General features: G+C 41.2%; 2 protein-coding genes across 10 annotated transcripts in view; one reads left to right on the top strand and one right to left on the bottom strand.

Annotated features, from left to right (window-relative positions):
• Positions 1–27,898, top strand: part of UBAC2 (UBA domain containing 2) — a 145,455-nt gene that overhangs the window by 62,328 nt on the left and 55,229 nt on the right. For all 3 annotated transcript variants that reach the window (XM_053307706.1, XM_053307705.1, XM_053307707.1), the window contains exons 5-6: positions 22,559–22,682; positions 25,105–25,152. In XM_053307706.1, the coding sequence (XP_053163681.1) occupies positions 22,559–22,682; positions 25,105–25,152 (172 nt within the window). The remainder of the gene's footprint in view (positions 1–22,558; positions 22,683–25,104; positions 25,153–27,898) is intronic.
• GPR183 (G protein-coupled receptor 183) lies at positions 67–17,892 on the bottom strand. Of its 7 annotated transcripts, none has more exons than XM_053307704.1 (2): positions 17,867–17,892; positions 67–3,287 (listed from the first exon to the last, which is right to left on the bottom strand). In XM_053307704.1, exon 2 carries the CDS (start codon positions 3,254–3,256, stop codon positions 2,195–2,197), a length of 1,062 nt encoding a protein of 353 aa, XP_053163679.1. In that variant the 5' UTR covers positions 3,257–3,287; positions 17,867–17,892; the 3' UTR covers positions 67–2,194. The 7 variants fall into 7 exon arrangements, with proteins under 7 accessions (XP_053163679.1, XP_053163673.1, XP_053163677.1 ...); XM_053307698.1 differs by lacking the exon at positions 17,867–17,892 and adding an exon at positions 12,488–12,555; XM_053307702.1 differs by lacking the exon at positions 17,867–17,892 and adding an exon at positions 11,447–11,520.

Genomic DNA, 27,898 nt, shown 5'->3' with positions numbered 1-27,898 from the left:
TTGGAAAGTATGTTAATAAGACATTCAGGAAAACATCAAGAAGATAAAACAGTGATAAGAACACTGTTCTTATAAGTTTGTTTTAATTTTCCATATATACTTGAATATGGACCTAAAGAATAGATATTTATATTTTACAAGCAAATAAAGATACTTCTTGTCTTGAGAGTCTCAGACCTAAAAAAAAAAAGGGGGGGGGGTAAAGGATGTGCTTAAAGAAGGACCTAAAAGTTTACATATTGAGTAGCTTCCAAGTGTCACATTATTTTTCCTAGCACCAGGGCAACATGGGAGTCCTCCTGACTGTTTATTGAGGTTTGTAAATCTCTCTCAATAAACAGAAGGCAGCTGGGAGGGAATTGATTCCAGCTTGAAACCAGCCACAGTTCCACACCTGCACACGCAGCTGCGCTATATTTATTCCAGAGTAACTGTTTTGGGTATCACTCTGCAACTATTTAGAGGCATATATATTGCTGGGCAGTAAAAGCAACGTACAGAAGTATAAGCACTTCCATAATGAAACATTCAGCTACTTTTCATGTCATTTGTCCCTAAAAATATCATGTCCTGTCTCAAGTAGCTTGCCACCCAAGCCTCATTTCATGTCCTGTTCTAATATGTCTGTATTTTTGCTTCTGGGTTTCTTAGCTAGAGACTTAGTTGCTTGCTAAACCAAGTACTAATAGCATGTCAGGTCCTCCTGCTGGCTCCCAAAGGCGCGGACCACTTACCGTTCTGTGCGGTGGCAGTAGGAGAGGCCCCAGCTTGTCCGGGCCCAACAGAAGCCAGGAGCACCCAGCCCCGGAACACGGAGAGGGCAAGGAAACAGTGTGTGTGTGTCGGGGGGTGCTCAGGACTGGACCGGCATGGCCCAATGAGCCATTGCTTGGTTGCGACAGAAGGAAAGCTGCCCATGCCCCTTTGCTATGGTGCTGCTTGTTGGCGCTGGAAGCGGAGCCGGGGCATAGCAAGACAGCTACCCTAGAGGCTGTCTGGAGGGCTAATGGGGAGGCAGCAGGGCCAGGAGAGGAGGAGCCAGGGGGAGATGCATGGGCGTGCCCTGAATGCAAGGGCTTATTGAAAAGACGTTTCAGCCATGGATGAGATGGTGTGCAGAGGTGGGAGCTGGCAGGCCCTGAGAGCTCCCCAGAAGGAGCAGGACAAGCCCTCTCCCTGACAGGTGGAGGAGGACCAGGGTGGCTGTCAACCCCCTCTCTATCCCCTGAGGCCTGTCTACCCTGAACAGCGGGCAACCATGGGCAGGTGAGAAACCGCCACATGCCACATAGCTCCTATTTGTATGGACAAATATTTAATAATAGCCTTTACCTTAGTCATTGTCTTGCTTTTTATTTTTTCTACTGGAGGGTTTTAACTAATTTAAAAAAACCTATTTTGCTGATAACCATCCATTCACCAAGCCTTTATTTCATTAAAGTCATCCCTTTTTCCTTTGCATTTTTCTTACAGTGTAATTCCGCTATCATCACTCTCTCTTTCTCACTCTCCTCGGTGTCGTGTATGAGGGTGCTGCAAACTCCCCTATCTCAGCCAAGTTATTTGTTTTTGCCAAAACACAGTTGTCTGTACAGATATATAGCATTTAAAAAGCAAAACACCCCCAAAACTACCTTGATCTAAGTAGAAGTTCTCCAATTCTGAGCAAAAAGTGACAAGAACCATTGAAGTGTAATTCCCAGTGCAAACAAACTCCCACCACCACCACCACCACACCATAGACATTCTCCTTTAGTATACAATGACATTTTATTATCCTTCCACATATCTTCTTCTTTGCATTTATTATTTGCTTTTGTGTTAGTCAGATGAACCAAGTGGGTATGAATCACAGCCCAGTTATTCAGATAAATTTGGTTTAATTTTAGCTTGTATCCTTGCCAGAAAAACCTGTTCATAATGTCTCTCTTGCTTAGGTTACTAAGATTCAGAAATGAAAAAGTACAGAATATGATGAAAGCACTCTGGAAAAACTTGTGCCATGACACAAAATGAAAAAAACCAAAGAAAATATTAGTTTTTCATGTTCATGCTGCTGCTGCATATGTCACATGACACATTCTCCCATCCCTGGAAGATTCAGAGTATTGGCTTCTTAAAAAAACCCAACTCCCTCATGCTTTTTGATTCTGCCAAAATTATTTTGTATTGAGACTCTGGAAGTATGTTGCATTCACCTTTTTCCATTTAAAGTTGATGTGAGAGGAGCCATTTGTGTGTCTCCAATATCACGGGAGCTTTCTTCATGAGCTGTTTTGACAGCACTTGATAGTGATATGCTTCCTTGACGTCTCAGTATTTTCATTATTGTTCTTTTGTATCCTCTGCATGCAAAGAAATAGATGAAAGGATCAAAGCAGCAGTTCAGATTCATCAAGAACACAGTGTAGTGGAGAGTCTTCTGGAAGATTTGTTGATCACTGCATTCAGGACTAAATTGAGGCAGAAGCTTCTTACTCATATATACAATAATGGCAAGATGATAAGGAGTGAGACAGATGACGAAGACAACAATGATGAAAATAATTATATTAATTGCCTTTTTGTTTGTGCCTGATTTTTCAGCTAATGGGTTTTCTTTTGCATTTTGGCAAAGTTTAGCACTAAGTTTAGAATAGCAGATTAGTATAATCCCAAGGGGCAGGACATATCCAATGAAGCAGGCAGCAAGAAGAACCGATGGGAGATGTGGGATTTTTTCAAAGTTTGGATATTCCATGCATGTAATCCTTTCTCCATCTTCATGTGACATGGGTATTACAAGTAATGGGAGAGTTTGAGCGAATACAAGAAACCACACAAAACAGCAAATATATGTGGCACTTTTAAGTCTTCTGATCCTGGTGTATAAAGGGCAGACCACGGCTACAAACCTGTCAATACTCAAACATGTCATAAAATTCACAGCCGCATAAATGTTGATGTAAAAGACTAGTGCCGTGAATTTGCAGATTATTTCTTGAAATGGCCAGTTAAAGCCCAGTGCATAGTATGTTATTCTTGCAGGCAAGGCAGTAGTAAATAAGATGTCTGACAGAACAAGATTTGTTGAGTAGAGAGTAGTAGAATTCATCTTTTTTCTGTTTTTAATTATCACGATGAGGGCAAGTCCATTTCCAAGCACTCCAATTACAAAAATAAGGCTGTAGAACACAGGCAGTAAGATACGTGCTGAACCTCGGTGTTCATATAGATCACAGGTCTCATTATTAGTGGTGATGTTGCCTGTTGCCATAACTATTGTGTCTCCAGGAAGTTCAGAAGACCTAGTGAAACAGAAGAAGAAATGGAAATGTTTTATGACTAATTATGACAATCATGTTCCTCCTTATCATAGGTTGGTAGGTCTGTGTTCTGGAAAACCAGAAGCTTAATAGCAGTAAAATTATTTTTTAAAGTCCTTAAAGAATTTTTAAAAAATGATTTAAAGTTGGGGAATTCCTGGGTTTCAGAACATCAGCTTAGAGGATAAAAAGTCTGAAATGGGAGAAAGCAACTTGAACTTGAAAGCAAATGAATAAAATCACACTTTTTGTTTCTTCAGAATTAACCTAAGCATACCTCTCCAATTGATTCAGTTCATCACACAAACTGGCAAATTCTTATAAATGAAGGAGCCTGCTTTCTGGAAATATGAATCCAGCTTGACATACCATAAAATGAGAGGTCTGTTTGAAGTGTTTGTTGAAAGTGGGGCACGGAGTAATTAATGAGGTCATTCACACAATAAAAAACTGCCCGGGTTTGGGATCTGTGTGTGCTTCCTATTTTTGGTTGTGTGGAAGCAAGGTAAGCGGGAAACCTGTATAGAAGTGGCTGTGTTCAGGGGCATAACATTAATTAGGCAAAAGGAGACAAATGTCTCCTGGCCCATAGCCTCTGATGCCGCCCCCCCCCCCAAGGCCAGCCCCTGCCCTTTCTCTTTTCCTCATTTCTTACTCTTTCTTATTTTCTGTTGCTGCGGTAGCAGCGAAGTAATCCAGTACCCACCACTTCTTCTTTTTGCCTCCTGCCTGCCTCTAAGCGTGGCTGCTCTCGGCCAGCCATGCTCTGCGCAGACTCACTCACTGAAACTAAGAGCATGCCGATGGAGTGAGGTCAGGCAGGCAAAGTCAGGCAGCAGCAGCGAGAGGGAGTGCTGGAGCGTTGAAGCCAAGCTGCTGGCTGGAGCCTGGCTGGGGGCTGCAGAAAAGCCTTGTTTCGTTTTTGTTGCTGGCAGCCTGACTCACAAGAAGGCAGGGGGTAAAGCAAATGCAAGTCGTATCAGGCAGAGGGAAGAGAAGAAGAATGTCAAGGAAAAGAAACTGCCTGAGGGCTGCGTAATTGCCTTGTTCTGCTGTGCTGACTGACCCTCAAGAAGGCAAGGCAGGCGGAGGACAGTAAACGAACCTTTCAACCTTTTATTTTTAAAAAGTAACCATCAGGTTGAGGGAACAAGTGGAATGTGAAGAAAACAAATGAAAAAAGGGGGAGAGATTATGAGAAAGGGGTGGGGGCTGCCTTGGTACTGCTGTCTCACAAGAAGGGGAGGAGCAATGGAAGGTAAAAGAAACTTGTATTTTTAAAAGTAATCATGATGGAGGCAGAGAGAACAGTTAGTGTTCAATGTTGGGATCTTGCAGGCTGAGTTGATAAGGGGCTAAAGAGCTGCTGAATAAATGCTTAAAAAAAAGACTTGCATCAAAACAAGACTTTGCAAATCAGTTGATGATGGGGATTTTTTTTTTTAAGCTGCCTTTCTCTTCCGTCCCTGAAATGCTTACTACTTAAGTCCCAAGAAACTGAGATGACTCCATGTATTCCATTCTGTTGTCTGGTTTGAAATCAAATTAGGAGAGAGGGAGAGAGAGACTAACTGATTACTGATTGCTGGTGGGTGACTTCTCTTTCTGTTGGCATAGCTCAGGATAGTGTTTGTATGATTCTTTCTTCCTACTTTCATTCTTGCAACAATCCTGTGAGGTGGTTAGGATGAGGGAAAGTATCTAGTTTAACATTATCCCCTGAGCTTCCTGGCTGAGTATGGAAGGATTTGAATCCAGTTCTCCCCAATTCTCATCCAACACTCTAACCAATCTTTTAACTAAGTGGGGTACTGAATGCAGGAGACAAAGGAGACTAAATTCCTTATTTTAGCTATGGAATGGCTAAACATTATTAAGGTTGGCACAAACTAAACACACACATGCACGCACACACGTACACTTACTCCATAGTAAGCCTATGTTCACTAGGATGAACTCAAGATTTATTTTTGTTATGGACTGAATCTGTTCCCTATCAGTTGGTTGAGATATATGTGCAGACGTGAAGTGGAAGAAAGGAAATAACTGAAATCCATTTTTTCTTTCATATTTGTGGATGTGTGTGTGTATACACTTGTATCTATAATGGCACACGAAATTTGCACACATTGCCTTGAAACTGCTGCCCAAAACAAAACTCATTCTGCACATAGAGGAAAGAAAATAGGTGGAATACTGGTGCTGAGGGCTGGCTGACATCCAAAGCAGAAGAGCAGCTGCACAGGGTGAGAGAGGGTGAGAATCAGAGCAGGGGGCAAAGAGCAGACCAAGAGCCCGGTGGCATGTTAAAGCAGAAGCAGGCACTGGGTAGATTGGCATCAGAAAGTTGATGATTCCCACTAATTTAACAAGAACAAGTTTTTTTTAAAAACCCTTCTGTACCATGGCTGGCCTTGTGCTAACTGCTTAGCTTTCAGCCTTGGTGTTAATTACAAGCATGGTTCCCTTTGACTAGGTGTTTATGCAGTTCTGCTTTCCAGTGTTCTGTGTTTTATGTTAGAATTCCTAATCTTTGTCGACTGTGGTGTACGTTTGTCTGTTAGGGATCATGGGGCTCTAGTTCTGTAAAAGAGCACATGTTTTGCATGCAGAAGGGGCGGGGGGTCCCAAGTACAATCCATGGCATTGTCAGATAGGATTGGGATAGGGCCCCTGAAATTCTGGGTGGCCAGAATTTGACCAGTAGGTAGCCATTGGTCTATTAAGGGAAAGCATCCAAAGTAAGGTAATACCTTTATTGGGACCAACTAAAATATCATAAGGAAACACTGAAGTTACCTTTATCAAGCTGAATGTTAAAGAGAGACAAGGACAAGCCCCAAATCCTGGTGTTAGGCTTGAGATGGCGTACAGGAGGTTAAGACTGATAGGGCTTAAGTCGGGGGGGGGGGGGGGCGGCGAGGTGTCTGTCTTGAAAGAACTCTGGGTTTTTTGTTTTTTAGTGCTGGACATAGATTCAACTAACTGCTAGATTTTATATTAAAGAGGGGCAGGGCAGCCACCCTTTTCTTTGTCCTAGTGCCCCCCGCCCCGGTGTACTGAGATCTCTTCTGCACTTAGTAGAAGGTGAAGGAAAGGAAGCAGTGAGGGGCCCATTTTACAATCTTGTCTCCGGGCCCACTCCAACCTTGGTATGCCCCTGACTGTGTGGAAGCAAGGTAGGAGAAAAGGTTTTCTTCCTACCTTGCTTCCACACAATCACAGGTAGAACACAGTTTTTGATTGTGTGAATGACCTCAGTGTCTGCAACCATTAAAAAGTGTGAGCAGATGTAAGTTTGGGTAGATGTAAAATACATTGTTTTAATTTTTATTTGCTTTGAGTTTTCTACCTAAGTTGTGTGTGGCCCCTGCTCTCTTATTTCTTTGTTTTAAAATACATATTCCAGTTTTCCTTTTAAAAAGACCTCAAGGCAGTATACAAAATACAATTTACAAGGCAGTATTACAAAATACAATGTCAATATTAAAACAATAATAATCAAAAAAAGAACAGTTAACAGTAATACACTGATAGAGTAGTAACGTAAAGTTTGGATAAACAGGATGGACTTTGTCTAGGACCTAAAGGACAGTAATGGTGCCAGCAAGCTCCTTTCACAGTTGGGGATTTCAAAGCCATTGTAGAAAAGTCCCTCTCTCCTATAGCCCCCTACCTAACCTCCAGTCATCGTCCTCTACACAAAGTCCTTGGAAAGGGATCAGTCATGTTGTTAGAGAAAAGGGAGTAGACAAAAGAGATAGAAAGACTGTGGATTTGAATAGCAAGGAAATCCATGTAGCAGTATAATTATTTTTAAAAAATATTGATATCTCATTATTTGAGCACACAAGCAGCATACATAAACAATATAAAACAAGTAAAAAACAGTGAAATTATAAATTAAAAACTAAATATGAAATGGGTCATATTACATGGCAGACGGTATCCACTAAAATGGCATAGATTACTAAATTAACACAGATGAAAAGCCACTTTAAAAAGATTCATCTGTCAGTAGCAGTAGGAAATAGTAGGTGCAAAACCCGTCTTCTGAAGCAGGATGTTCTATAATCTGAGCACAGCTAGGGCCTTCTAATATATGCCAACCAAGTGTCCCTCTGACGGAACACACAGGAGGGTCTTCCCAAATGAGTGCAAAGTGCAGGCAGGCTCATATGGGGAGAGGAGGTTCTTCAGCTGCTTTGTAACCAAATTGTAGGATAATAAGCAACAGCTTTACTTGGACTTGGGAACTAATTGGAAGCCAGCACAGCTGATGCAGGATCGGCATAATATGATCCCGACGACCTGGCCATCATATTCTGTATTACCTGCAGTTTCCAATTGTTCTTCTAGGGTTGTTGCCCCATGTAGATTGTGCTACAATAGTCAATACCAGCTCCAAGCAAGTTCAGTCTTGAGGTGACCAAAGCCTGTGTTACCATGGCCAAATCTGCTCTTTCAAGGTATTAGCACAGCTGATGTGCCAGCCAAATCTGAGCAAAGATCCCCACACCACAGCTGCCACATGCACATCCAACATCAGACCTGTATCAAGAAGCACCTCAAAATGGAGACCTGAAGTTTCAGAGGGAGTGCCACCCTTTCTAACATTGGTTGAAAGCCTACACCCTGAGCAGCATATCTCTTGATCTCTGTCTTCTTGGGGTTAAGTTTGCTTATTGGCCCCGCTCTGGAGCTTTACCAGCTCCAAGCACTGGCCCACCATTTCTACAGCATCCCTGGAGTTAAATGGAAAGGAGAGACTGAGTGTCATCAGCATAGTGATGGTATTAAGATCAAAAACTTCAGGTAATCTCTCTCAGCAGTTTCATGTAGATGTTAAATTACATGGGGACACAATTGAATCTTGTTGTGGGGCACCATAAACCAGAGTCTAGGGCACTGAGCAGGAATCCCTCATCAGGAATCCATTTAGAACGTACTCTCCAGGAAGGATATGAACCACCAGAAAAGCGTGTCTCCCATTCCAGCAAGGTGACCCAGGACTCAGAGGATGCCATAGCTGATGACATCAAATGCTGATGAAAGGTCCAGCAGAACCAACAGGGACACACATTCCCATCTTGTTCTTGATACAGAGTATCCATCAGGATGACCAACACCATTTCAATGCTGAAGTCCAGCCTGAAGTGGGATTGTAAAGGATCCAGATAGGATCATCTGGAACCCCTGGTGTTAGGTCACCACCATACCTTGCCCAAGAATGACAATTATGATACTGGCTGGAAACTATTAAGTATGATGGGGGACAGTGATTTACTGAATCTCATGCATATATTCATTTGTGTCAACAAACTAATCACCTTTAAGAATGTCCAGACCTTGGTTGTTGCAGTGTGTCTTAGCAGCTCCTTCCATGAATGGAAAAAGAGCTGCATTCATGCAAGAGGTCTCTGTGTGAGTGGAACTCTCCTTTTGTTCATGGGAGAAGTTATTGTCAATGATGCATCACTGCACCAAAAATCTGGAAATATCCTTTGTCTGAAGGTCCCTAGTATCCTAAAATAGGCCCCCAGGGTTTACTTTGTCATTGTGGCAATTTTTGTCTGAAGTTTTCCATGGGATTAGTCTTTTGAGTTTTTGAGGGAGTTTTGCTCTCCCCCCCCCACCCGCTACATTTAAGTAGGAGATTTTAATATTTTACTCTTGCTGTTCTTGACACTCATCTTCCTGCGCACAAATTCTTATCTTGCTTTCAGCACAGTGCTGTCTTATTTCACAAGAGCTTCTAACAATTTGCTGCACAATTACTACTCATTACTCTTTTATGTATTAACTTTGGTTTATCCAATGTAAGAATTTCTTACACTGCGTGGTTATAGTTAGTTGTGTTGGACCCTTGAGCTCAGCAAATACACAGCAGAAATAACTGAAAGGAAAGAAACAAGGTTGATGTGTGTTTTCCAACATACATAGTGGATAAAAAGTTAAAAGTGTCTTTGGCTGTGGAGGCACCAGAAGTGGTTATGTGGCTTTCATGAAGCTTCACACATTGAGTCTCGTGCTTTACAACCGTGGCTATCCTGTGACTTAATTAATATAGACAGACCACTAGTCCAATTCATATTAAAATTATTTCTGCGCTTCTATAGCTGCCCTTGGATGACTAGAATGTACTCCCCCACTTCTCTCTCTCTCTCTTTTTATTGGGTAACCTCTATCCCCCATTTTCTAAAGCACAGAAGGGGCAAAGTGCATTTATGGGTGGACGACCTATGTCCCACATTAGATTTCTGAAACAGAATTGGTGGGGGGCAGGTGGGGAGGAAAACTACTTGTCTGGGAGGGCACTTGCCCTTCCTCAAGCTGCTCTTGCTTGTTGGAATGCAAGCAAAGCACAGTTGCTTGTGACACTGTTTTCTCTCTGCAAAAGCTTTTATTTATTGGGATTGGATTGGTGATATTTCTTTAGCACAAACCACTTAGGTTGCAGTTCTATGCACACACTGTCTTGAAGTGAGACTTCATTCTTAGGGACTGCATTCCTGCCTTTATTATACGTGGTATTTTTGTTTGAGAAAGAAAAAAGGAACCTATCTTAGACCAAACAATGCTGAGAAGAGAAAGGGGAAGACACTGCTAGCATAACTCCTAGTGGTTTCTCATTTTGTGTCAGGGAGATTTTCTTAAGCAGCAACATTAGATTGCACTACCACACTCCAATCCATGTCCCTTACTAACTTCTTGGCATGTGGTTCCTGACTTTTGGGCTTAGCAGCACCAACCGTGGAGTTTCAGGCCAACATTTTAAAATCTACTTCTCTTTCAGAAACATCATTGTTATGATCCCGTTAAGGGCAATTATGTACTCAGAAGCAGGCCTGTAGCCAGCCTCAAAATTGGGGGGGGGGGCAGGATTGCAGAGGTCAGGAGAGGCAAGTTATAAAATATAACTTGTGAGGCTGGGGAGGAAAGTGAATTTTTTGGTGTGGCAGGTACACACCGTGCCACCAGCTGGCTACGGGCCTGCTCAGAAGCAGACATCTGTGCATATGAATCTCTAGCTGAGCGGGGAATATGTATCTCTAGCTGTACATTCAGTCCTAACAGCCAGGTGTCCATATGCATAGCCGTTTAAAGAAAGCTGGAATCTTTTTAATTTGATGCTTGAAGTGAGACTGGGAGTGGGAGACTGAAACTTTCCCCTCCTGCTCAATAATTTATTCACACTGTAAGGCTACCATTAGTTGTGTTGGACAGTGGAGCTCAACCAAGTTGAGTGGGGATAACTGAGAGGCAAGGTTGAAGCATATTTTATTCCATACATGATACTTCAGTACTTAGTAGTTATAACATTTTAAACCTGTATTTGGTTATGGTGGCAAAAAAGTGCCCTTCTGTCCCACCCAACAGCCAGTTAGAGCAGTGTTAGCCTTTGGGCCAAGATGTGCAGCCGAATAAAAAGTAGTTTGAATCATTGCCTTTAACAGGCAGTGTATCATGGTTCCATTCCATATTTATTTAGCAAATTTATTGACCTCCTGACTTCCTTCGAGTCAAGGCGGTTTACATAAATTAAAGCAACAGTAGTGGAGAAAAAAGAAAGAATGGGGAGAAAGGAAAAAATCCACACACAGAGACTAAAAACGAAAAGCCTGGAAGAATAGATAAGTTTTCAGAAGCTTCTTAAAGGACAGAAGGGAGGGGGCATTACTAATCTCAGGAGGCAAGGTGTTCCATAAGGAGGGAGCTGCAACAGATGTTTGGGGGCTGCCCAAACTAAAGGCATTAACTGAAAATTGTTTTCCAGATTTTCTAACTGGAATAAATATGTGATAAGCAAAAGGCAGCTTGATAAGAAAATGCATCTCAACATTAATATTTCAAAAGCAAACTGTAAGCCGATCTAATAAGCTTGCAAAAAAAAAAGAGTGGCTATCAAAATGTCAAGAGTGAATCAAAAATAAAGTTTAAATACAATAGTCTGTAGCCTTACAGTATGAAGAAATTATTGGGCTGGAGAGTAAAGTTTCAGTGAAGTTGAATTATTGTGAATGAGGAAGGGATAACCTGCATCTGGCAGGGATAAGGTCTTTGTTAGTATGGGTAAGATAGCATATACAATCATTTTTCATTTAAAATATGATTGCCTGTGAAAAGTTGAAAAGCCTTACTGTCATCTTGATGGTCTATTGATTTGAGCTGGCAGCAAGCCACTCTGGTGCACAATTGAGTACTAAAATGCATTTAACACATACTGCAATGAGAAAATTATCATAGTTTAATATATATTTACAGTAACACCATTAACCTATCCCCATTACTTTTTTCACCACCTTCTAAACAGGCTAATTTCCAGACTTTGTGGCACTAATGTCAGTGGTTAAAAGATAAAGAACCACAAATCCAAACATGTAAGACTTGATCCTTTAAAATTAAAAAATCAAGATGTTATCAAAGACACTTCTTCTGGTATAGCCCATATTATATTGAAATCATTGACAACACTGTTTGAAAGGATATGATTTTCAGTTTCTGTCAGAAAATATTTTTCTAGGTTTCAATCCTATGCACCTGAGAGTAAGCTCCATGGAGCACAAAGGAGCTTCTGAGTAAACATGCATAAGAATAGCTTAATAACATTTCTTATTTTGTAACTTTCAGAGATAACTATGTTGGTATGTTACAGCAAAAACTACTTCAGATGTGGACTGTAGCCCATAAAAGCAGATGCTACAATAAATATGTTAGTCTTTAAAGTGCCACAAGACTCTCCTTTCATATTCTGTGAGCCCTTGTCCTGAGCCAACATTTAATTTACTACCTCTGTTTCAAAGACCTGTTTTTCAGGACCTGTCAGACAATCAAAACCTCTTGTCAGTGTAGCCTAATGGTACAGCTTATCAAAGAAGCCAAGTTTTGATTAGAACAATGATATTTATTAGAAGTATCTTTTTTCTATCAGTGAAATTTCTCTCTCTCCCTGCTCCGATACCTTCATGAAAAATAATTTGCTATTGAAATAAAAGTTAAAATGTACATAAAAGTTCACTGCAGATCTGACACTCTGTAAGAAAGAAAGAAAAACTGGTTTATCATAAATATGTTTCTACAGCTGCTTCTCACTCCTGTGCACATCAGAATATTTGACTCCTTGCAACAATTAATTGTCTTTTTGAAGAAAACAAAATGTAGAATTTTCTGTACTCACGTACCAGTGCTTTATTAAGTCTCCAGGGTTGTGCTCGTATTTGCCACACATTTCATATGCAACTGTTTCCCCTTTGCATGTTGTTTTTAAGAGTGATTATGACAGACTATCCTTTTATGGAGGTGGTGATATTTCCCCTCCTGTGGTTGAACCATACCTAAGTTTTCATGGGAAGTGAGAGCATCTATTCATCTCACATTTTTCATACTCCTTTTGAAAGTACAAGTCTGATATCATCTTAAATACTAATCAATACATACTGTTTAAAAATGTGGCTTTCATAGATCAACATTTTCTTCATCGGGTGTCTTAAAAGGAAAAAGTTAGTACAGCAATATGTGGTGTTGGCACAGTGCCTTGGGTGGTGTTTTTTGTTGTTGTTTTTAAAACAACTTTACAAACATTTTACAAAAAAGAGGTCTAAATATTGATATATAAATAAATGACAATATTTTACCAGAATGTGGTTGTTAGCCTGTCCTGTAAGAGCTGTGTCTGTGATGCAAGAAGGGCTGTGTGTGTGGCTGCAGGTACCAGACATTCCCACCCTTTGTGAGAAAGACAAAACTTCCCCATTCTGCCTTGAAAACTAAATATCAATTTAGATGCTAGGGGAGCAGACATTTTTTGTGTGTGTTCTCCCCAATCACATAAAAATTAAGGATGGGGTGACACAGCCAGACTACATGTTATGTTAAACCTGTAGTTGGATCTTGGGATGCTTGGATTTTTATTTTTTATTTTTTGTAAATATCAACCACTCAGATTGGGACGTCTTCGCGGAGTGGGGCAGGGTGGCGGGGGACCAGTTTTCCTCCTGTGTGAATAGCGGCCACAGAGAAGTTGGCCAGGTCAGGACTCTGACGGGGACAAAAAGTTAGAGATTCCTCCTCCAAAACCTCAGTTCTGATGAGTGTGTGTGCGCGCACACACCCACATCCACACCCTCTACTGCAACAGCTATTTTAAAAAAAACATTCTGCCAAGGCCAAATTATGTGTTTAATACAACATGAAGTTTGCTCTGCACTTTAACACTAAAAGGACCATGTAGGAGAGGTTCTGAACTCTCCCACCTTCTATATCTTACTTCCCGCAATCAATTGCTTCCGGCACTTCTCTCCTTTCCTGGCTAACTCTCAGAGGGAGATTCAGTGCCCCACTCCTAAGCATACCTTTTACTATTAAAGAAGAATCTTTAACCCCTCTGCTGTACCTGGATGGGGTGAACATATGGTCCTGTCATGTCTAGCTCTGCCAATATGGTCAATGAGAGGCTACTGTGCCATTGTTGGATTGATGCAAAACATCAAGCTATGGAGCTGTATAGTGGTGGGATCCTTACACCCAGTTTTACTACTTCTTTATGTATAGTCCCTTGCTGCTCTGGTCACATCTAATTAGAGAAACCAAATCTGGGGGAGGTGGGGGGATAAATTGTCCTTTTCTATGCAACTGTTGTCTGGCCCAGAAGGGGAGCAGTTCTGGCATGGGGAAAATCAATGTCATCCAACTCACCCAAGTGACCATTCCTTCTGGGCATTGCTAGCCTGTACCCAGGGGCTGAGCCACCATTGAGTAAATGGGTTCAAAGAACCCGGGCTGCTGATAATCAGGGCCCACGCCTGGCACCCCAGCCATACCCCCTGCACCTGATGTCAGATGAAGGGGGCATAGCTTTGCTTGCAAATGGAGCTGCTTGGCCCCGTTTGCAGGCAAAATCTCCGGCCAGCACTGCGTTCTCAGTGCGGGTGGATCAGCTCTCCCTGGGGTGGCCCAGAGCGAGTGGTGGTGTAGTGCACATAAGGTGCCAACCACCCTCCTGTTTTGTTAACCCATGGGGTACAGGGCTTTGCTGTTTCTGAGGTGTGCTAAGTGTAGATTCTCTGGTAGCATATGAGATTTTCAATGACAAACCATGAATCCATTCTCATTACAACCAGATAATCTACACTTAGAATACCTCAGAAACCCTATGTGCACTATACCACCACTCGCTCTGGGCCACCTCAGTGCCCCTCAAGTGGAGTTATGGGGCTGCTGAAACCTCCATTATTCCTTATTGGGAAAATCTTAAAGACACATAAATTTCAAAAAATCGTTAAAAATCAGCCCTTTGCCCAATTCCTTTGAAATAATTCTGGTAGCTTCCTTGTCCCCATTCTGTTAGCTTCCTTACCACCCACCACACTTCGCTCTGGGCCACCCCTTTCCCCCCGACATGAAGGGGTGCATTTGATGGAATCCCCATTATTCCCTATGGCAGGGTTTCTTAACCTTGGGCCCCCAGATGTTGTTGGACTACAACTCTCATCATCCTCAGCCACAAAGGCCATGTCTTAAAGATGCGTAAACTTCAAAAATTCACAAAAAATCAGCCCTTTGCCCAATTCCTTTGACATTTGGGTGGTAGCTTCCACCCATTGGGCACTACCCCCACCCCCACGCTTTTTGCCCCGGGACCCTTTTAAAAATCTGAATCTATTTGGATTCGGGAAAATTCAGGTACAAAATGAACCAGGGGTGATTCGGGGTGTGTGTGTGTCAGATTCAATCCCAAAACAAAACAGGGGTGTTTCAATTCGGGTACAAATTGAAACACAAAAATGGCTTCATGCATACCACTAAAAAAATATTCCAAAAGAGGGGGAAATGGGCTTCAAATTTGAATTCTGCAAACTATAATACTAATATAATCTTGTTACAATTATGGATGTGATACTATAAATGATTAATTAATATGAGAGTGTTTCTGTGATATATGAAACTATTCGTCAACAGAATGCTTATTGTTTGTTTCATATAGGTATTTGAAGGCATATAATTCTCTTTAAATTTGTGAAATCTCTATCAACTTGTATGATTGCTCTGATCTAAGTAAAAGAGACAGACACAAGCATTCCACAAGTAATATATTACTAAGTAGAGAAGAAAAATTGTGTTTGGGTAGACATGGGTTAGAATATTCTCTACCCACATTTTAAAAAAAAATTCTTTGTGGGGAGAATGCTCTAGAAGATTATGTCCCATTCACCATTTCCCAACTCTCAGATTCCACACACAGGACTAATTCACATATCCATAGATGGCTCATTGTGGCCACAGCTGACAGAGGAAACAGACCCCAGCAGAGTATCTTAAAGAGCATGCTCGGGGGTGGGGGGGCGGATTGAGACTTCTGAGTGGGTTTTTTTAAGGCTCTAAAGTAGCTGAGAGATTCTATTTATTTTATAAAGCAGTTTCTGGGGAAAAACAAGTATTTTTCCAGAGAAGAGAACCAAGGCCCCAAACCCTTCTAAGTCCAGAGAAATTTTGTTTGCAGTCTAGTTTTATTTATGCAGTCTAAAGGGTTGCTCTAACAACCTGACAGAGTGATCTTGCACAACACAGAAGACTAGCAGCTGTTTATTATCGCTTCCTCCGATCCTGTGTCCCTTCCTGCAGTCAGTGCCCCTCCCTGCAGTCAGTGCTGTGACTGAATCTATATGTCTGTTGAATTCACTTCATATGCCTCCTGTTCATTAATCTCAGTGATCTGAGCATGTACTGAGTGCCTGTTCCATTCTGCTCTGGAGTAAGATCCCAATCCACTTCGTATAATGAATCAGAGCATGTCCAGAATTCCTGAGCATGTGCAGTGTATTCATAGGCATATCTGTGTCTGTGTGCAAGATTGAGAAGTGTGATGTCATGGTTAGAGCATTGGAAGAGTAGGACTGAATGAAAACCCAAGTCCAAAGCCTCCTTCTCAGCCATGTAGCTAACCAGGTAACTTGCACAAATAACATACTCTCAGCCTAATCTGCCACATAAGAACAGCCCTGCTGGATCAGGGGCAAGGCCTATCTAGTCCAGCATCCTGTTTCCCACAGTGGCCCACTTGATGCCTCTGGGAAGCCCACAAGCAAGAGATAAAGGCATGCCCCCTCTCCTACTGTTGCTCCCCTGCCTCATAGGATTGTTGTGACGATAAGAGGGGAATCATAGAATTTTAGCTTTGGAAGGTAACTTGGAGGTTGTCTACTGCTTAGGGCAGGAAACTGCTGCAGCATCCTTGGCAGATGGCCATCCAGCCTCTGTTTGAAAACTTCCAGCAAAGGAGAGCCCACCGCTGCACACAGGACAAGTTCACTCCTCTTTCACTGTGACAGCTCTTAAGATATTTGAAGGTGGCTGTTGTATGTGTAGCACTGAGACCCATCTAATGCACAGCACTGAAGTGCGCACTGTAGTGGTTGAAGCAATGGGAGAGTAGGGGCTTCCAGGGGCCTGTGAGGCCGTGGGCCTTGCAAAGGAATATGAGCTGGCAATAGGGTGACAACTTGTGAAGGCATGCAAGGTAGCTACAAAGAGTGGGGGTCTTGCAGGGAAATTTCAGGTGGCAGCAGCATGGTGAATGGATTTGGGAGGGCATACATAGATTCTGTCAGCAGCTTAGAATGATTTGTTTGCCTTTTCAAAAAACTAAACAAAACAAGTAACAATATTTGAACCTCAGTTGTTTCTGTATCCCCTAATTGCGGCTGGCTGCCATTGTTTTTTCTTAATTTTTTTTCTTCTGAATGAGGGGCATACTGGGGGGAAAAGTTCTATCTGGAAAGCTGATTCATGCGCCAACTGCTGGGGGACAGGGGGAAACCTTCACAAGAATTGTTTTTAAACAACTCAGGGTTTTCCTGCAAATTTGACATAATTCCCTTCCCACATTCTCTCCCTAAGACATTTTTGAGAATATTGGAGGTGGGAAGGTATTCTGTCCAAGCCTAGTTCTGAATGACTATCACATACAGAAGGGAAGAAGTGTATAGTTCTCAGATGTATTTATCTTTTAGTCAATGTTTTGTTTTCAGAATATAAACCATGTTTCTAGGCAGAGTGAGGTTTGTGGCACAGCAAGTTCTCTCTATGTATTGTGGTCTGTTCGTAGAAGTTAAGATGACTGATACCTTAAGCATCACATGAGTTTATGTGACAGAGAATGAAAATGTTAAAATACTTTTTAAAAATTTATGAAGGACTATTTCTGAAGGGCTAATGGGCTATATTCTGTACTATTGATTCTCCCCCCTTCAGAGCAAAAGCTCCAAAAAAAGAACCCCCAAAGCCTAAAGTTTAAAATAAAAGTTGTTTTACATAATGTCTAGGATGACATATACATAAACTAAAAAGCAATTTATGCTAGAGAATAGTTCTATAGGAAATTACCTAGAGAATTTCAAAACTTCCCCAACACATTTCTAGATTTTGGTGTGGGGAATTTTGCATGAGTAAATTATATCAGTGCAGTTCTCAATCCATGAAAAATCTAATTTAGTTTGAAGTCAGATTTTTTTCAGTTAGTGACAGTTAACTGGTGTTAAGAGATGAGCTATTAATACACTTACGGAACTTGTAACTGTTAATAGGCTTTCAACTGCTCATCATTTTAACCTATTGTCTTTATAAGAAAACAAAAATGCTTGAGTTTAAAAAAATCATAAGCAACAGTCGTTTAGACCCTCAGCATCACATAGGGGTGGACCGTGTGTGCACAAGTCTTTCCCTCTGCCAGCACAGCATTGCGTTGTCACTGAGGCTATTCTCACGATGGGGGGGAAATTGGGCTAAAGAAGCCCAGTCTGGTTTTCCCCCATCGTGAGTACCAGCGGGTGAGTCTGGTGGTTCTCTGCCAGCTAGCCCACCAAAGTAGCCCTCCCCTTGGCCCAGGTTAGCGGAGCGAGTGCTCAGCTAACCTGGGTTTTCTGATCGTGTGCCGCCACGGCGCAGCTACGCACCATGGCGACACACAAGCTTACCCCTGCTGGGAGTCTGCAAACAGCCTCCCAGGTTCAGAGGTCTCTCCAGGATGCCCTGCACGCTCGTGCGGGGCATCCTGGAACTTCTGGGGGCCACGAGGCCCCTGATCCCCGCCGTCCATGTCAGCTCTGTGACGGAACCGGCAGTCGTGTGGGCGGCCAATTTGGCCGCCCAGCTACGAGCGGCTCCTCGTCTGCGTACAAAGTGTGCTAAGCCCACTCTCCCCACAGATGTGCGTACAAAGTGTGCTAAGCCCACTCTCCCCACCAATTGTGTTAAGAGCGTCTCACTATATTGTAAAAGTGCAACTGAAAAGAATGTGTTGTGGGGCACTATGCATACAAAAAAATGCAAACTTAGGTAAATGTGGTAAACATACTGTACGTCTAAAGCTTTGCTACACAGTCCTCAGTCCCATGTGTGGCTGGGAATAGAATATTTTAGACTGCATGACAGTAAGGGATTTGCATGTTTAAATGCTTCGCCATAAAACCCTTACATAACCCTTATCCCTGATGGTATTCAGTCCTGCAGCCCACTAAAAGATAAACCACGTGAGACTATTGATTATGGAAAAGTCTGTGATACACTGGTGTCTACCAGAAAGAATTACATAATCAAGAACTCCAAAAAGGACTAAAATTATCTCCTTTCTGCACTCTACCCTCCATCCCATCACTGTAAGTCGGTATTCATACAGTAGAATGAGGTGGTAGAATATGGACTACTTTTTAAATTATCCTGTGTGGGGCAGGGGGACCACTCTCTTTTATATAAGTAGACAGCTAGCATCTACGTAAACTACTATACATAGGCAGCTACCACAGATAGGTGTACCTGTTCTCTCTGATGTGTTATGGTTTTGTTTTGTTAATGTAGGGGAGCATTAAGCAGATCTCTTCCCAGCTACTTTCTAAAGTGTCACAGTCAATTCTGTCACCTCATTGTAAAGTCCCTTCTATTAAGCTGAAAAACAAACCTTAGTTGACCTTGCAGCACAGGATCCAGCTTTTTAAAAAGCACCTTAAAGACAAAAGCTAATTATGAAGCTAGAAAGCCACCAAAGGTATATCAGTTCATAATTCCATAATGAGGATAAACCTCCAGAGGGAGGACTAATGCAGAAGTTTGTGTGGAGGGGGTTGTCCACAAGATTGATCATTAGGAACAGAGGGAGATGTTAGTGATGGGCATGATGATGTCATAGTGTCTCATCTGGTTGGTGTAGTGTTACCAGAGAGTCTGGATACCATGTTGAGGTACAAGTGAAACCAATTTTTATTTCCTCCATTCCAAGAATTAGACTCCTTACAAAGTAACTTCTAATGGCCTTTAAGCCTAATACCACAACCTCTTTTTTGAGGAGGATGACAACTAACCATACAACCTCACAAATATTAAACAACTTTCCCCCATGCTCTGACTTTAAATCCAGCAAAGGTCAGCGTACATTACCTGAACCTTTGTTTCATGTCAGAGATGCAAGGACTTAATCTACAAACCCTTCTGTGAAAACCTTTTTCTGAGCAAATTCTTCTGTATTTTATTTATTTAGCATATTTTTAACTACTGCTCCAAACTTGTGTCTCTGTGTGGTTTACAACATAACATCCCGTAATAAAAACAAAAGTTGAAACACTAAAACAGTTTAAAACAATTCACATTAAAATTTAGTTAAAAGCAAAAGTGATCAGATGTGTTTTAACCAACTTCTTAAAAATTGTCAGAGATGGGGAGGCTCTTACTTCAGCAAGGAGTGCTGACAGCTGTAGCAGAAATACTACACTCTAGGTTCTTTCTAGGTAGAGGCCAAACACCCCTTCTGTCAGACTCAAAGCACTTTATTAGGTAATGAAAATCACGGCCAGGCTTTCACCTGACACACACAGGTGATGGGTGAAGCACCCCACAAAATGGTGGTGATATATTATATACTCATTCTTATCTTTATGTTAATATCTAGTTATACAAAGGTTCTTGTAAACTGAGCATCCTCCCCCCTAGAAGGACCAATCATGGTTCTTCTAGACAAGATACATTATGGTCCCAACTACGTATGTCCGATCTTCAGAGTACAGTAATCCCATTGTTCATTGTTGCCCCCCAAGCCCCTCCTTATCACACATTCCAAAAATCATCAGTTCATCCTAAACATTAACTTTGGTTCACTTTCTCATCAGGGATTTGAGGCCTAGTAGCCCAGATTTCTGCTACACAGCACTCACTTTGGATTGCCTGTTCCGAACATATTGGAGCAGTTGTTTTCCTAGTTGCGGGTGTTGAGCCCTGTGGCTGCGCCCTGGAGCCAGCGAAAGTGCACTTTGAGATCAGAGATAGGTCTTTCCTCCCCCCACCCCCACCCCCGAGGCACATGTTTGATTCATTCACCCCAAACTCAGGCTTGGTCCTGCGTTCCACTGTGTCCACTACTTTGCGTGTATAGGTGGTAGTGTAGCAGACTCTCCTTTCTGCCTTGGAATTCCCTGCAAAGTAGGGAGAGAGACAATTGAACTAATGGCGCAGCGGGGAAATGACTTGATTATCAAGCCAGAGGTTGCCCGTTTGAATCCCCACTGGTATGTTTCCCAGACTATGGGAAACACTTATATTGGGCAGCAGCGATATAGGAAGATGCTGAAAGGCATCATCTCAAACTGCGCCAGAGGAGGAAGTGGTAAACCCCTCCTGTATTCTACCAAAGACAACCACATGGCTCTGTGGTCACCAGGAGTCGAAAGTCACTCATTGGTACACTTTACAGTGGAACAAGGCACTTGGCTCCCAGGACGATTCCAAGGCTGGCCCTGTTAGCAGAGCCAGCAAGGGGCTGCCTCTGCCTACCAGGTTGGTCTTGGAGATCTCTAGCTATCGTGTGCCCGCCTCCAGGGTGTGTTTCCCTCATTCATCCCAAATTCACAGCTTGCTGATCGGTTGCTGCTACAAGTTGCTACCTTTCCATTTAAAGGCGGTAGTGTAGCTGACTCTCCCTGCTGCCATGGAATTCCCTGCAGAAATAGAGAGATACAACGGCACCAGTCAATTGACATTCAGGGAGCTCCAAAGTGCCTCTGGCAGCAGAGCAAGCACCCTACAGTGGGTTAAATCCAAGACTGTCCCTGGTGCTAAATCCAAAACTGTTCCTGGCAGCAGAGTCAGCAGCTGGGAAGTGGGCACCAGCCAGCCAGGGAGAGTACGCCAAGGGTGCCCCTGGTGGCAGACCTGGTGGCAGCACCCTGCCTGCATTGCTTCTGCAGTGGGACCCAGCCCTGGGTCAGCCATTTTGAAGAGGGCATAGGGTGTTATGTCATGGACACACATTAGAGCATTAGTAAGAACAGGTCAAACGTGAAAAATTATTGACAAAGTAACTGGGTTTGACTGTACCACATAAAATAAGTTTTATGTAAAGTATGTTTTAAGATTGCACAGTGAATGGTATTGTTCCATTTTATTATCTACAAAGACTCAAAATGGGTGATCTTGAGTCTTTATAAGTGTTAGATTAGTAGACAAACTTTGAGCCTCTCATGATCCTTTTATTTATATTGTTAATGTATTTATAGTTATCTAAGTTTTGTTAACAACATTCTGTTCAGAAACTAGTTTATCAGTGACTACTTGCTATTTTTTTCGGGACATTATTTTTCAAACTTTGGATTAAAATTGATTTAGAAATATAAATAATGCATGTATAGGTGCTCTTACCCCTGGACTTTGGGACCTAAGTCCAAGGCCTCCACAGCCCCAGGGGCTAAATCCTCTTTAGTCTGTCCCAGGTGGTATGGGTGCCTGGTTGAGCATGATGATGCTTAATTTGTGAGCTGTGGGGGTGGGGCTACAAAGGCCTTTAGATTGAGGCTCCAAAATTACCTAGGTGTACCTCTGAATGCATGTGAGGCAGGTTGGATGCAATCAAGGGCCCTTTCCTCACCCTCTGCATTTTCATTGTGATGTTTATTTTGCCAGGGTATGCCTAATGCTAATGTGATGTGGGGCGGGGGTGGGTGGGATCTCTATTAGAATTCTGGTGTAAGTACATTAGGCATAATGACTGACAAAATTTACTTGAAGAAGTTCCATTAAAATTAAGAGGGAAAGTTACTCATGTCTAACTTGTCCTTTTAATTCCAATGGGACTTCCTTGAGTAAATTTTTTGAGACTGTCATCTAGTATTTTCATTTTGAAAAGCAGCACGATATGGTTGCATTATTCAGAATTCATTTGGAGAGAGAGAGAGTTCTGTTGACCCCTAATATGCATTTGTGTTTTGTCTCAACAGCTTGGGCCCTGTGTTTGCTCTTTTTGTACCATTTTATTGCTCCATTCCAAGAGTGCAGGTGACACACATTCTAGGCCAATTTTCTATCACAAACAAGACGCTGGTCTATATATTGGGTCTGCAGGTACAGTATTTATTTTATTTATTTTATTCTATTCTATTTCTATACCGCCCTTCCAAAAATGGCTCAGGGCAGTTTACACAGAGAAATAATAAATAAATAAGAGGGATCCCTGTTCTCAAAGGGCTCACAATCTAAAAAGAAACATAAGATAGACACCAGCAACAGTCACTGGAGGTACAGTGCTGGGGGTGGATAGGGCCAGTTACTCTCCCCCTGCTCAGTAAAGAGAATTACCACATTAAAAGGTGCCCCTTTGCCTCTATAGCTGGGGTTGTATGTGTTGATTTGTTTGCTTTTCATTTTCTTGGCAGTGTACATTGTTTGAAAATTCTAACAGGTAGCACATGCTTTGTTTACTCCTAAACTGTAAGGCAGATAATTAAAATTGAAAACTTCCAGTAAATATTATATTGCGTGTTGCTATAGTAGAATGTACTGGAGATGGGCACTAATTCTGTCAACACTGTATGCAGTAAACCAGTATGCATGTTGCAAGTGTGAAAGATGGAAGTCGGTGACAAAATCGGTTACAGAACTGGAACCCTGCAGGAACTAGAAACCTTTAGAGTTTGAATAGGGACTAACCTTAGCGAATAACCTGGGTTGGCCATGAACATATCAGTACTAGGAGGCTTATCTTCTGTGTTGGTCTGGTTAAACCTTGATCTAAGGACAACACCCTCAGTAATGAACTTGAGTGTACTACCTGTATTGCCTCAACCTGACCTTGAATTATTTATTTTTCCTAATTAACATGCGAAAACAAGTCCATAGTAGGGTAATACTTTGATTAGGACCAACTAAAATATCTCAAAGTATTGAACAAGCTTTCAGGTTCTCCAGAATTCTTCTTCAGGTTGAATGTTAAGCAAAATGAAGTGGGAGGGGAAAACCTCAAAGTCTTCAGTTAACTGAGATGAAGTGCAGAAGTTTTTATGCAGACTAAATTAGCTTGACCGTTGCCAGGTGTAAGACACATTTGAGTTTGCACCAACAACTGTGGGATCAGAGAAACAAAAATGACTGTTTTCTGAAAGTATAAAGTATTTTTCTTGAAATATACGATCTAGCAGTTACTCAGATTTATTTCCAACTTCTAGGAAAAATAAAGTAAGGTTTATATGAAGTCTGCTATTTTGGTTAAGCATTTTCCTCTGACAGCTAGGGCAATAACTACTAACCTTGCAGCTAGACAGTTATCTTACATTCTGTTTGCCTTATTAACTTTTCCTTCTTATCATGGCAAGCTGATAGGAGTACCGTTAAACAGTTCATCACAAGGATCTATTAGTCTGTCAGCAGCAGAGATCTTGCTGAATGATGTGGTTTTGACACTTGAAAATGCTTCTTTCCTTCAGACTGTCCAGCATTTGACACACATTCAAAGCATTTGCTGGAATTCAGTTAACAATGTCAATACAAACAAAACAATACAAAATGTTAACAATGTCAATACAAACAATACAGTACAAAAGTAGATTAAGTCTGAGCATACATCAGGGTGTGTTCCTTAGATCAAGGTTTAACCAGACAAAGATCTAAAAAGACTGAAAAAGGTGCACGTGCTATCCTGTTATTTACAAAAGAAAAAGTATGCAAAATTGTAAGAAGTGCTTCGCATGTACACTTTTGGCAAGTCCAAAAATGCAGTGCCAGTGGAAATTGCCAAAATATGCACCTGTTCATTTTCTGGGTTTTAGAGCTCGAAGTTGAATATGCCAGTTTCAGATTATTACTCATGCTTGCCTCTCCTGCACTACTTAGGCAGACTTTTAGCTCTTTTAATACTGGCCATTCTTGGTTTAAGTATCCCAGCATGCTTGATCTATCTGCAGCTTCATTGCGATGCTCATTGCTGTTTTAAAGAATAGAGATGGGGAGCATTTTGTTCATAAACTAGTTTATCAATGATTGCTTATTCTAGCTTCATAACTTCTTGCTATATATTTCACGTAAAAAGCTGTCTTTTAGGGTAAATCGATGGCTAATTAAAGTCATTTTGCTCCTCTTATAGAAATAATAATTGGTTTTTATTAAGAGACTATGGAGAAAATCCTGGGTCTAATCCAGTTGTATTTAACAGCATGAAAATCTCAGCAGATTGGAGTATGCTTATTCAGTTGTACTGGTTACATTTTTTTTATTCTCATCTAGATGGACTCAAACCACCCCATCACTATAGTGACATAATCCCAAACTCTTTTAATTTAATTGGTAAATCTTGTTTGTGACTCAGGGTCTTTTCTGCTATTGTACTCTGGATTTCCTTCTGTCTCTGCATTATTTTCCTACTTGTACAGATCTATCAATTTTTTGTTCATGCCAGCTACTTTATTTTTTATATATTATAGTAGTAGTTAATTGGAAAATAATATTTGCATAATCTAATTCCTATTTTAAACTTCACGTTTTTGTCTTGTAGCTTTTAACTTCTGGGTCTTATATCTGGATTGTAGCTTTAAGTGGACTGGTAAGTATTATTACTTTATTACTGCTATTATTCTCTTCGATGTGTTATATTTCAAAGCACACATTTGTTCTTTAACTCATAAAGTTTTGATGTATCTATCTATCTATCTATCTATCTATCTATCTATCTATCTATCTATCTATCTAATCTATATCTCTATATGCTGAAACCGGTAACTGGGGGTGGGGAACTGTGTAGCACAGTTCTTTGTCTCACAAGCAATTGTTTAGCAGCTCCCCATACTCACCCCAAATGCCCAATCTATTCCCTGCCCTTACAAACCTCTCTCTTCTACAAGCTGGCATGTGTTTCCCCCTTATCCCATCCACCTGTACGCCTCTTAAATATTCTCATGTGCCTAGCCCAGGTTTGTTTTCATCTCATGGTTCTAATACCAGAAAGGAGGGTGAATTTGGCAACAATTTGGTTCATAAATGCTGCCAATAATTTAAACTTAAAGACAATAGATATGAATACAATGAAGCATGCAAGGGTGGTATCACAACTATAATCATGTATATTTCACTTTATCTTGCACAAAGAATATTCTGAAATGATTCAAATGAATATTGTGATATTTAAGGTCTTTCAGTGCAGTCAAGTTTTTTCTTCAACAGCAAATGTACCTTTGTTTCTCATAGGCTTTACATACATCCTTCCTTAGTGATTGCACAGATATTTCATTGCACAGATTATATTTTTCAAGCACCTTAACTTAGTATTTGGTACCTGAGAAAATGTAGTCTTTCCATCAGATAATACATTAATTGCTTTTGTGAATGCAGTCTGAAATGTGTTTGTGCATCAGAGAGTTCTACTGGCTAGTGTTTGTCATCAGTGATAACTGACAAAATCGCAATGCACAGACACACATATATTTGTAATTTCACTTTATTTTTTTTACAAAAAATTAAATAGAAACCTTAAGTGCAATACAGAACATTCTCTTTAACAAACCTTTAGAATCCAACTGAACTTGTGTATAAAGTCACTATGGAGGTTGCATGTAAGACTAATGTCCATCTAAATTCCATAGAGTGTCAATGCTGGTCCCTTTCCTGTATTCACAACAAATGACAAGACCTGCATGGAATCTGTATAACCCAATGTACAAAGTTACTCATTGTGTCACAGACACTTCCCAATAAGTTCCCATAACACTTATGGTTCTCCACACTAATGCCGCCTATTAGAATCATCCGGGGAGGTATGGTTATGGTTGCCACCAGCCCGTTTTGTGGAGACTCGGGACCGGGCCTTCTCTATGACTGCCCCAGGGCTTTGGAATATGCGCCCTGTCAAAATAAGAGCATCTCCGTCTCTCATTGCTTTTAGGAAGACCCTCAAGACACATCTGTTTTCTCAGGCTTTTAACTTAAATAAATTTTAAACTGCTTAATTGTTTTCATCCCATGAAATTGTTTTAACTTTTGTATCTTGTGAAATTGTTTTAATTGGTTTTACTCTGTGTATTTGTTGTGTTTTAAATTGTGTACATTGTGTACATTGTCTAAAGATACATATATCGGGTGGTGTATTAATTTGATAGATAAATAAATACTTAATGAAGATTAAGAATTAGCACAGCATCAGATTCTGGGGAGGAGCATTTTATTTATATTTATATACTGCTCTTCGTCTTAAGACCCCAGAATGTTTAACAACAAGATGAAACAATAAAATTCAATAAAACGGAGAAGGAGAAGGAGAAGAATAAAAAAGAGAAGAAGCAGGCTTCCCACCATCTCAGTTTTGTACTTTGAGTTTGGGACAAATGTGATTGCCCTGCAGTGGTTGTAACAAGCTGAGTAAAGGCCTGGAATTACCACAATAACTGAGGCTGCAATCATATTCACACTTACTTAGGAGTAAGTTCTATTTAATACAACAGGGTTTACTTCTAAGTAAACATGCAGAGAATTCAGCCGTAGATGGACACTGTGTGTTCCCTGAGCAAAAGGTCTGTGTAGCCTACAAGGTGCAGGCTCCAGCCAAGGAGCCCACTCTCTGGCACTCCTGTACCCCCTTTCTTGGCAGATGAGAATGCAAGTAGATTATTCAGCAGAGACCCAGACAGCAGCAGGAATTAACGCCAGCTCAACAGCTGACTTCACCCACAGCAAGTTCTTCACACTGTTGCCAGTGGGACCATGCATCATCCAGCTGAACAGCACCATACAGGTTGAACCCTACTTCATGGTGTGCATCCCAGGATCCTTGCACACACTTTCTTACGGCCTGGAAAGTCCCTTAAAACTGTTCTAAAGAATTACATCATAGTTTCCTTGCTGAAAGAGTCAGAAATATTTTATGTACTCACTTAATATTTTTTCCAGATCACATGAGAGACTCTTTCCTCCTTCTGGTGAATGAAGAACTGATCACAAGTTCAGTGTGTGTGTGTGTGTGTGTGTGTGTGTGTGTGTGTGTGTGTGTGTGTGTATATATATATATATATATATATATATATATATACATATATATATATATATATATATATATATATATATATATATCTCCCAGTGTCTCCTGTGCAACAGCATCCCATGGCAGGCAGTTGCATCTTCTTTTGTAACAGAAATCAGAAAAGGCACCAGAGATTACAATTTTGGGGATAAGTGAAGTTTTTATGTAGGCTCTTGTTTTTCCCCATTATTTGAAAGAGCCCCCTCCTGTGTACCTGTTCTTTTGTTCATGGTATTTATGCTATACTACACCCCACTTAGGATATCTATTTAAGAAGGAA

Source organism: Hemicordylus capensis, chromosome 3 (genome assembly GCF_027244095.1).
Source record: "Hemicordylus capensis ecotype Gifberg chromosome 3, rHemCap1.1.pri, whole genome shotgun sequence".
Taxonomy (NCBI): Eukaryota; Metazoa; Chordata; class Lepidosauria; order Squamata; family Cordylidae; genus Hemicordylus; species Hemicordylus capensis.
Note: the sequence above shows the minus strand (reverse complement) of the source record. Positions and strands in the feature narration are given on the sequence as shown.

Excerpts from the sequence above, each read along its gene's own strand:
- GPR183 (XM_053307698.1), bottom strand. The coding sequence starts at position 12,534 with ATGTGTGGCAAATACGAGCACAACCCTGGAGACTTAATAAAGCACTG. Across the intron at positions 3,288-12,487 it reads GGAGACTTAATAAAGCACTG|GTCTTCTGAACTTCCTGGAG; the intron begins GTACGTGAGTAC and ends CTGTTTCACTAG.